Source organism: Girardinichthys multiradiatus, chromosome 15, assembly GCF_021462225.1.
Source record: "Girardinichthys multiradiatus isolate DD_20200921_A chromosome 15, DD_fGirMul_XY1, whole genome shotgun sequence".
Lineage (NCBI taxonomy): Eukaryota > Metazoa > Chordata > Actinopteri > Cyprinodontiformes > Goodeidae > Girardinichthys > Girardinichthys multiradiatus.
Window position 1 is genome coordinate 8,582,485 of NC_061808.1, and position 11,615 is coordinate 8,594,099.

The window sequence follows — 11,615 nt, forward strand, 5'->3', positions numbered from 1 at the left end:
ACAGTCTGCTTAATTAAAAGCTAATCATACTGTCATAGTTTTGCCAAAGGTTGCAGTGAAGAATACTTGTTAATCTAAATGTGCAATTCTACCTGTCCAACAGACAAAGTGAGAGAATATAACCATTAACTTTCAAACAGAATCAGCTCAATAACAACTAAAGATGTACATAAGTAAATGTGCAACATAGTAAACAGATGTGTAAAGTTTTAATGAAAAGAGCTCATGCAGGTTCTTTCAAACAAACTGTGCACCTGCCTGTTAGACTGCTGTGTTTTTGATTTTACCAGCTACATAGCGTGGCTGAACCCATTTGGATTTACTAGCAGGAGCTGGCAGGCCACATCCTGTCCAGAGCTGAAGAATACAGCAAATCATAATCCTCACCATAATATCACTTTAATCAAGTGACATGCATTTAAAAATTCTACAGGCCAATATATTTGGCCTGTTGATTAGATTTGCACTGCCCTCTATATACAGTTTTAGTGGCTCAGATGTTAAAGTACACGAGTGGTAGGGACATTGTGATGGACAAGAAAGGAAAAGGTCAGGAAAACGTAGGTTTAAAATAATCAAAATAGTAATAGCAAAGCTCAGCAATAGTATTGCAATTGCATTTGTACCTGATATAGTGCAGCCATACATCCTCAACATATGGAATCGCAATCAATGTGTGCATTATCACAGTGACAAGGAGTATTTCCTTAGTTAGCGAGAGCTGGAGCTCACAGAGAGTTGTGAGGACATCATGTTATTGTAAAGGAAACAAAAAGGCTACGGATTAAGATTTCTCATAGATATTGTCATTGCAATTTTCAGCAACGGTAGCGTAAATATTTCACTGAAGCAATGCAGCCCTACTAAGGTCCAAATGATAAAATGGTGGATTTGACACGAAATACCTGTATCCTAATGTTGTGGTGCATTTACGAGTTAAATCCAAAGCCCTAATTGAAGTAGCGGTGACTACCGACAGTTTGTTACCATGGAGACTGAATGCCGGCTGGTGGATAAACACTGCTGAGTGGCACTGATTTCTTAGGAAGTCCTCTGTTTGCTACCTTTCAAGAGCCGTTTGATTACCTAAATATCTAAAGCGCAACACTACTTCATCCACAATGAGGAAATATAATTTCATTCCCTTTCACACTTTTTATATAAAATAAAATTACTTTCTATAACTTCCCTCCTTAGGTCAAAAAGCAACAAAAATGCTTCCTTCTTCTATTTAGTTGTCCAACTGTTGCTTGAGGTATTTCTGCAATGGATAATACTACAGCCATCTACAATGAGCCCATTAAAAATTTAAAACCAGTCCTACTTGGGAACATAGCTATTCTTTGTTGATTGCCAAGACAACAAAAACCTGCAGCTTGGATAAACCATGTGGGGTTTCATGTGTCTCCCCACCTCACTTCATCTTTACATATAGACTTCTCCACAATGAGTTTAAAAAAAAAAAGTCTCCATGGCAGCTAAATTTGAATACTGGTTTAAGCGTTCAAAAATGATAAAGCCATGTAATCGAATACTAGCCATTCAATGGGTGGTGGTTTGTTTAAGCTGTTGTTTAAACTAAGGCACTGACGTGAGGAGGATAAATACAGGGATTTATTCATGTTTTGTGTTTACAGGATGTCTCAAAGATTTTGCTTCTGCCGGCTAGAATTTACAGGGAGCATGCAAATAAACCAGGTTCAATTGGAATAATACATTTCATGACTGCAGACGCCCAGATCGGCTGCCACTCTGAACCAACGTCACTGAAGAAATCTCTGAAACAGCTTTTGCTTTCTGTGTTATCGTTTGTATGAGCTGCTTTGTAAGATATCTTGGTAAGGAGGACAGCACTAGAGGGATTCTGACGCATTTTTTTTGTATCACACTAAAATGTGTCCAAAGTTAAAAGAAAGTCACAGGCAGAGACTCAACTTGATAAAACCTTTAACCAAGTTGATCAGAAACAAAAATTGTTTTCCAATGTTTTAGGCAACTAATCAGTTTCCTGCTCAGTGATGACGATCCAAGTACTTTATAAAACATGGTTCCCTTTATCACATGAATAACACAACAGGCGTCCAGTAGTTATGGAGAAGCTGTTGTTTTCCTCCAGTACACCTTGTACATGGGGCGAAATCAGACTGAACAAAAACAAAGTGATCTCACAGGAAGTCTCTGCAGTCTCCTCCACAACATTATTGCAGATCAATTAAAATATCCAGCAACTTGAGCCACACCGGTGTCGCAGGCCTGCGTCAAGGACTGAGGCCTCGACATGCGCCATTATGGGTTCGAGCCCCGGCCCTATGACCTTAGCAGCATGTCTTATCCCCTCTCTCCATTCCTTTCCTGTCTGCTACTAGTGCTGCGAAAAACATAAAACAAAACCAAAAACTTTAGGGTCAGATGGTTGTGAAGTTCATAAAAGCTGCCAGGATCACACAGTTCAACACTGCATCATGTAGGATGTGTGACAGAGTGAACGTTGCAAACAGTACAGCATATTAAGTCAACTGTTTAAAGGGAATCAGAGCAAAAAGGTAAAAGCTCTATGTGTGATCTGGATAATTTGATAGCTCAGAATCCTTTCTCATTGGTTCCTCTGTTTCAGATTTGCAAATTAAAGCTCTCTGGATAAAAACAAAAAGAGCCACAATATTTATCTAGGGCATCTAAGGATAACTTCGTGAAAAAAAAAGTTAAAAAAAAAACCAAAACTATAAACTGAGTCATGTCTTTTCAAAAGTTAGTTTTCTTTCCCCAATTGTGGACGATCCGTACACAAAAAAAAACCCTGTTCATTCTGTCCATAACAGAAATTATGTGGACAAGAAACAGAACAAACAGAATGTAACCTACTTTGACAAGCAGACAATTTTTTATTTTTATTTTTTTTGCCAGAACTAAAATAAAGTCATGTGGACCTTTATTGTGCAAGGTTCATTTTCAGTCAGTGGTTCAAACAGTTCAGACTTAATCAGAATGCACCAGAAACCAAAGATATGATTTATTATGTGTAGCGCTTCTGCAGCACAGATGAGTAAAGCTGCTAACTGCAACCTTAAGACACAAATAACATCCTCAGCATGACTAGTGGAAAAAGAAGACCTCTCCCAACAAATTGTCATGCCACCTTGGGAGCTCAGCCTGACTGGCTAATTGCATAATCAATATCGAGCCGAGCTGAACCACAGGTGAGACTCGTGCGAGTGGTTTTCCATGCGGCAGCCTTGGGACCAAAGGAGGATGGGTGGGTGGGGGAGGGAGGGAGGGAGGGAGGGAGCCACAGAGAGGGGGAGATAATTGTTTACTGGAGACCTATGCAGCTGTCTCTTAGCAACAGTTTTGACAAGCTCCGTATCAGGTGTGGCTAACCATGACGGCGTGCAACAGCCTCCAGCTCAGTGCATCCAAAACATAGCAATTGCGCTCTTAGAAGTAAGGTAGATGAACAGTATTAGAGAGGTCCTACCTGCAGTAGAAAGCGGTCCGGGTGATTTCAGTTTCCCAGAATCTGGGAGAAATTCTCATTGTGAAGTTAAGTTAAAATCTTTTTAAAGGAAGAGCCATTTAAGCATTATTTTGACATTTTACAACCCGGTTAACCCCACACGGCTGCATTGAAGACGCATAGCCTTTGTATACGGTGTCCACCCTTAACCTCTACACCACGCCCTAAATGGTTGTTATATTATAACTTCATGCCATGAGGCAACAGAATGTATTCAGGTTCAAGTCTTTCATTAATTCCAACTGTGTGAAAACAGATAGTGAAATTAAGTGATTTTGAGGGGTAATTGTGCATTCTTCCAAAAGACTATTCTGCAAGTGATGAGAAATATATTCTGAAGTGTTCTTACAAATAACTTGGAATTATTAATGATTGTGGAATAGATGTCTTTTAGTCCTCCTTTGTGAACTGGTGACATTTTGACAATTGTGATCACTCACTGTAACTGAACACAAATTTGATCATATTTGCTCCAGCGAACATTTTCTGCTGTCACACTTGACAAACAAATTACCCAAATTGGCCTTTGATAACACCACTTGCTGCTTTTGCAACACAAGTGGATACCATGGAAATACAATGTTGTTCAGTTCAGAAAACTAAACTCAAAGCATCTTATGCATAAAATCTATAACTCACTCAAATCTAATTGGAAAGTTGGGTACGAGTCATTTAGGGTTTTCCTTGTTCTCGGAAGAAAACAGTGACTGCTAATAAATACTCCTCCAAAATTTGCATTTGATACAGGACTAACAAACGAATTCAGTGAATATAATAAAGCACTTAATTTGTATTAATGCTCATACGCTAAATAAGCTAAACAAACTGTTCTAGGCTAGAGTTAAATATGTTTCTGTTTTTCAGCAATTAAGTAAACACACATCCAATATGAAAAAAAAATTGAATTTTAAGAGAAGAGAAAAAGATGTGAAAGCTTAAATTTTAATTCAAATTTTTGCACATGCATCAGTTGTGGAACAATTAATGAATTCATGTAATTGTTAACATAACTGATGCACCAAGCAACAGATCAGGAACTTCAAATTTAATGAATTTATTCTTGTCCTCCAGTAACGGAAATTAAGAACCGTGACAGGAGCATAAAGTAAGCATTAAGAGGAGCAGGGTATGCGTGTAGCACATAAGGGCCCGGGGATGAAAGCCAAGACCAAATACTTTTTGTTTGAGCTGAGAAAACAAATACCTGTTTTCCACAGGTCTGTGCAAGTTACATAGCAGTTGAATTAATGAAAGGGTAAATGTCAATCTCTCCCTACAAATGAGAGGCTTAGATATTTCTGTAAACCTCTATACATCTGTAAATTAACTGTCTTGACTATTAAAATAAAAAGTAGCAATTCAGCTTCTTATTCCTGTTTTTTTCTGTCCAGAACCACTATAGTCCTGCCTGACTGCGTGCATCCAGTTAGCAGCAGAGACAAGACAGAAGTCTGACACATTATCCCAGTCCAGAGAAGACACAGTTATAGGCAGGCTCCCATCAAACGGACGTCCGGTGCCGCCGGGTGGAGAGGGGCCAAAGCAAGAGACAGGCAGAGAAATTCCACAGGCAATATCATTAGTGATCAGATGGATGTAGGACGCATCTTTTTCCCCTCCATCCACACTCCTGAAGCTCACAAGCGTCGCCAGCCAACAAAATGGAAACTAAAATCAGGCCAGACAAACTTGGTCAGCTGCCTGCTGAACTAGGCTAATGTTTGACATTAGTACTCCAAGCGCAAACCGGCTGATCAATTAGACCTGAATAATGTTTGCAAACACATTTTTAGGAATGAGTTATTTACTTTAAGACTGTTTGCATGTGTAACTACCACAAATGTGTCAAAAAATGACAGCTATGTTCCAACAGTGGCCTGTTCCACATATGAATCCAGCAACCGATTCGTCTGCAGTTCCATCTAGGGGTGACGCCATCACTGCAGTAGTCATACGGTTTCTTCCTTAAGCCACAACGAGTGTGTTAGATGTCCATACTGGCATACCCAGAGCTACAGAATAACTGGTGAGTTTCCAAAAAAAGATGAATGGAATATGGTAAAAATGAGCCTTAACAAACTACTCAACAACAGTGAAATGAAAGATGACTGAGGAGAGAGGAGGTCATCTCAGAGGCAGTGGCGTGTTGTCATATCTTCACACCCAGTGAAGACTTTTTTTTTCTTTTAGGAATTTTCAACAGTGCCCTGCAAAAGCATCAATACTTTTTCACAAATTGTGAAAATCACAGGTTTATGTTATTGGGATTTAATATGATGAATAATATTTATAATTGAAGTGGAAATAAAATGATACATTGATTTTCATTTGTTTTAAACAAAGAAAAAAGTCATTTTGTCCCTATTTGACATTTAATCTCTGTATAAATCCAACTGTTCTTTGAAGGGCTCCATTGTTTGCTAGATAACATTAATGAATAAAACAGCATCATGTAGACCAAGGAGAATATCAATGGATAAGGATGTGGCGATATTTAAAGCACAGTTAGGTTATAAAACAATATCTGAAGCTTTAAAAAGTTCCACATAGCACTCTTTAATCCATTACCAAGAAACAGGAAGAGCATGGCACAACAGCAAAACAACCCAGAAATGGCTGTCTACCTAAACTGTCAGGTCAGGAAAGGAAAGCAATCAGAAAAGCAAAGGACCAATGGTAACTCTAGAATAGCTGCAAGAGGTCCACAGCTCAGGTAGGAGAATATGTTAACAGCACAGCTATTAATTATGCACCTTTATTAATCTCCTGTGTTATGAAGAAAGCCATTGTTAATGTGTGTGGGGGGAATAAAAGTCACCCTGAACACACCATGCCCTCAGTGAAACATGGTGTTGGCAGCATCATAGCATAACATATGGGGACACTTACTTCTGAAAGGACAGTGAAGCTTTTCAAATGATAGGAAGATTGATGGAACTAAATACAGGGTAATCATGGAAGAAAAACTATTAGAGGCTGCAGACCCTTAAAACTAATGCAGAGGGTCACCTTCAAGCAAGGCAATGACCTTGAACAAACAGCCAGATATTATGAAATGTATAAAATCCAAAGCCCGGTCACAGCTCACACCCAAATTTTAAATAGAAAGCTATTGCAAGACTTGATAAACTACTGATCACAGACATTCGTGAATTAATCTGACCTGTTAAAAGGGCTATCAAAAAAACTTGCAGCTGTAACTGCAGTGGAAGATGATTCTTCAAGGTACCAACTCATGGGGGCTGAATACTAATGCACGCCACAGATTTTTATAAATTAAGATAACCATGTATACTTTTCTTTCCACCTCATAATTATGCACTTTTGTGTTGTTTTTTTTTTTTACATAAAAAAAAAAAAAAACACTACGAAGTTTGTGTTTCATCATTAAAAACAGCTGCAGACAAAGCAAACTAATTCCTGCACAGATTTATTTTCAGAGCCCTGCTGAAGTCTGGTTCAAAGACAGGCGAAGACGCCAAGCCTCGCTTGTTAGCTGGACAGATGACACAGCCAACAGCACACTGCATCTTTGTCTCTTGAGTGAGGACAGCAACGATGCCACGACCAGTGACCCCCACAAGCTTGTTGTGACATCTGGCACTGGAATAGTGCACAGTTATCAGCTGGGACACTTAACAGAAGGACAACACACCAGAATAGCCCTCTTCACCTCTGCCTCGAGGTGTCCGTCAGGGAGTCAAACAAGAGTCTTCTCAGTGGGTTACTATTCTGTGTTAGGTGAGCCATGACATTAATCCACAGAAAGCACAAGCTCAGGTGGCAAAAAAAACCCAAACAAAAAAAAAAACATTGTAAACGCCACCTTCATCGCTTTAACATATGGCCTTTAGTGTTTGAAATTACACCTCTTGGCATTTTGGCCTGAAGCTTAGAAATGTGTTGGTTCAAGATGTGAATGGCTTCTTCTATGGAAACCAGCATATTCCAGGTAAAGCCATCTAAATACCACTTCATGTAATAAATGATTAAAAAAGAAAAACTCATTAAAATAGAATTTAAAAGTTATTAAAATTATTGCAAATCAAATTTCTGACTTAACAGACTTAGTTCTGGTTCAGAGATAAAATCCACCATGTTCAGAGCCCATTAAGCAAAACCTGAAATAAAAACATGAACCTTTTCGTATAAAAATCTTCACATTACATTTTCCAATAGAAATCTCAATAAATTAAAATTTGAAGGAGTGGATGTTTGATCCAAATCAAATGCATGTCATTTCCGTGAGCCAACGTCATCAGCTATAATTCATCCGCACTCACGCAAGCTTAAATGCCCTGAAAGGGCCACCAGGGGCCACCTGGCACCCACAGCAGGAGAGGAGGCGAGGGGGTAGAGGAGAAAGACTCCAGACGAGAGGTGTCAAAACCAGCCAGCAACACATGCAGAACCACCACCGGCAGGCATAACTTACTTCAGCTGAACGCATAATTCAAGCTTATGGGATAATGTCAGCCATCCATCATTTTTTTCCTGGGGAATTAGGTGGCACATCTAACCCCTACCAGCACCTAACCGCAGGCACACCTCATTCTAACACACTGGCAAAAGCTTGTCAGTTTGTTCCTGTTTCGCATACATAATAATAAAAAAAAAAGGTTAAAATTATATTTAGATAATTGAACCAAATCTGATAGGGTCTTCCTGAATCTGATAAATGTGGAACCGTTTCTCCACACGAGAACGTGAAGTTCCGCTCTCTCTACATAGGAAAGCACTTGTGATCACTCTATCATGGCCCCAGCAGGTGCAAGTTGGTGAACTGGAACTAAATTATTCCTAATCAGATTGCTGTAAAGCATGCAATAGTTTTGCCTTTAAACATCTAAATATCTTCCTTTACTGAAATCAATCTTGTGAAAACCGACATCAACAAACCAGTTAAAACCCACATGGTGTAATCTGAGTTTTAAGTAGATTAAAATTAAGAAAACTGCAACTTTTGGCTGACTTAAGCCCGTACTCTAAGCTGGCCAACTATCAGAGAAGGTGCATTAATTTTGAACTTGAACAAAAATATGTAATTAGTTGCAGAAAAGAATGGCAATTTGCAACTTCCTCGATTATCAATCAGTCATTTCAAGCCTCTGTTAAATTATTGGTCCATTACAGTTGTGAATGTACAGCCATTTCACCTACATCTTTTTGGGGTTACTTCAGCTTGCTGAAGACATTTGATGCTCCACAACACTCTCCTAATACATTTTGAAATTCAGAAAATGACCAAAAACTGCAGGAAAACAATTGCATGTTGCAAAATCTCACTTTGAAAGGTTGTGCTTTTATAAAACAAAACCCACTTCAGAGTAATGCGTGCATGGTGAATGAGTACGTTTAGCAGGTGTGCGCACAGATAACAGATTTTATGCATTTATAAAAACAGAGAAGCTCACTCACCAGCCAGGCAAACTGGAAGGGGATCACAATCTTGCCGGCATCGTCGATCTTATTCGGGTTATTCTTGGTGGTCAAAGAAAACCTATTTCCACCGAGCACTTGTGTAGATCCGGCTCCAAACGTGCAGGCCCCAGTGGTGGTGACCACCATCTGGTACTCCTTCAGGCACACTTTCAGGTAAGTATCACACTCGTCTCGAGTGCAGCGCCGGTCCTGGGGACTCCTGGGGCCATCACAGCACTCCCCGTCAGCCAGTTCGCCGTTCACATTCTCCACAGAGATCAGCTGCAGCTCAAAATAGCCGGTTGACTGGGACACCTGGAAACAACAGGGCCAAAATTAAATGCAGCCCCCCCTCTCTTCGTCAGAAAAAGAACAGACCACAATAGCATTTGTGCCGCTAAACTGGGTGCATAAAGCAGGGGCACATCCAGGAAGGTATCAAAAGGGGCAGCCAGATGGGGGAGGGGTTACACCAAAACAGATCTGTTTTCAGTAGGACTGTCATATACAAATAGGAAAGTGGCTTAACAGGACTACCCCGTAAATTTTGCGTGCATATATTGATAATTACAGAAAACACTTGTCTCCCCTTACAAAAGAACATGCTGGCCATAGAGTATATGGCCAGCCGTGGGGCAAGAAATGTACACAGGTGGAAAGTGTCTCACCTGGCACCACCTTGGTGCCACTACTGGTGTAAAGATAAGGAGGTGGCCAAACTGGGTCAAAAATTAGCAGCTTGTATCCTCCCAGATCTGTTTAGGGTTGCTTCAGTTTGCACAAAGACCTGATAATTTCACAACAGTCTTAGGTGTATATGACATAGGCATTCATGAATAAAACTAAAATGTTACCAATACATACATCTATCTAACTATCTTTTTTTTTTTAAATGCTACTGCAGAGTAATATGTAGGATTATCCAGCCAGGTGTGGGCTGGTTGGGGTGGCCATTGCCCCTCCCAACCCCCCTCTTCGTTGCAACTTATTAAAACTTGTTTTTTCATCTCCTAAATGAATAGTCGTACAATCTGTGCATAAGGTTGACTAAATGGCTGGGGGCCAGGAAATATTGGCGCTTATTGGTGGCGCCAAAGGCGTTAAGATCTACAACTGGTCTAATTGGGTCCAAATTAAGAGCAATAATGAGGCTTTTCTATCTCAGCATGAGTGAAGCAGGTGAGCACGTCTACTTTGTGACGGGAGAAAATTATCCACCGCAGCGGCCAATTGATGCAAAACAGCAACTTCCAACTTGTGCGGAGACACTTTGCATGCAGGGATTTCAAACAAGCAGGTCGCTCCCAGCTCATTAACTGCAGCTAAAACCTTCATAGGCGATGCAACTTCCAACTTGTTCAGTCCGGGCCTTATTCTCACCCACAAAAAAACGAATTATGAGTGGGGGATCCGAATTAAACATGGAGAGCAGCCTCTATCAGCTCATTAGACTTTAGTCTTGTCATGGTAACACGATCACATGCTCCACAACTGAAGGGCTACGTAATTAAATTATCGATTAATGTGAGGTGAATATGCAGCAATACCCGCACCCTCACGCCCACCAACTTTCCTCTAATTTTATTTCAAATATTTATCCTTTTGATCTAAATAAAAACGTATAAATAAATATAAACAAAAAGAGCATTTTTATGGTGTAAAAATTAGAGTCTCCTTACCTTCGTCCATAACGTCAACAGCAGGCACACTATTGGGAGGCAATTCGTAATCCTGGTGCGATTCCACATGCCTCCGATTAATTAGAGTGACATGTGAGGGAGGGCGGGGGGCAGAGAAGCGATAAGAAACAGACAAACAGCCGCGGAGCCGGCGACCAGTTCCTCCTCTGCTGACATGCAAGTCCACAATATTTCACATGCGCTGCCGTCCTCTCCGCCGTGGCAGATCCTCACCGATGCATTACGGATTGCGGTGCACTGATGGGTCCACGCACAGGAGCGTCCCTCCGTCAAATCTCTCCACACAGCAACTGAGATGTTTCGCAGTCACAGCCTAAGGAGAGGACGTTTGCTTTGATTGGCAGCTCCACAAACCATTTACAAATTGGCCTGCAGGCAGTCTCTGAGCCAACCGGATTAAGGGGCGGACAATAGTGTAATAATAACCCCCCTCCACCTCCTCCTCCTCTTCTTCTTCTCCACCTTCCCACCTCCTCCTCCCCTCTTCTCCTTTTCACCCTCCTCACAAAACTTGAATTTCTGTTCTATTGAGCTTCAGTTTAGACAAGCCGCATTACAGCGCCCAAACAAAGCGGGGCTCGCCTTTAATTAAACGCTGCTGCAAAGGTGTCACAATGAACTGAGAGCAATTCAAATGTGAAACGCATTTAATTATAATCTTAATTATCACTGTTAGCATTCTCCCACATTTTAAACTAATACAGTTCTATATAGGTTCTATTTAATAGACATTTTGATATTTATGATATAAGTTGTAATAGGTCAAAACATAAGCAGTTAGATCTCAGTAGCTGTTGTGGTAGAATATCATATTGTGGCATTGTACTAACTTAATTTATAATATAAGGTATTAAATATATAGTATTTATTGCAATTTGACTCAAATATAATTTTGTTTTTGCAAGATTTATAAGCGGTAAAAGGTAAAATTGCCCCCCAAAAGCCAGCGCTTGCAAGCAACGGCGTTGCACCAGTTTAGA

General features: G+C 40.3%; 1 protein-coding gene across 2 annotated transcripts in view; it reads right to left on the reverse strand.

The window, feature by feature from the left end:
* The window catches only part of jag2b (jagged canonical Notch ligand 2b), a 50,098-nt gene extending 39,077 nt beyond the window's left edge, over positions 1 to 11,021 (reverse strand). For both annotated transcript variants that reach the window (XM_047388333.1, XM_047388332.1), the window contains exons 1-2: positions 10,615 to 11,021; positions 8,933 to 9,250 (exon numbers count right to left, since the gene is read on the reverse strand). In XM_047388333.1, the coding sequence (XP_047244289.1) occupies positions 8,933 to 9,250; positions 10,615 to 10,683 (387 nt within the window). In that variant the 5' untranslated portion in view covers positions 10,684 to 11,021. The remainder of the gene's footprint in view (positions 1 to 8,932; positions 9,251 to 10,614) is intronic.
* Between the last annotated feature and the right edge of the window lie 594 nt (positions 11,022 to 11,615).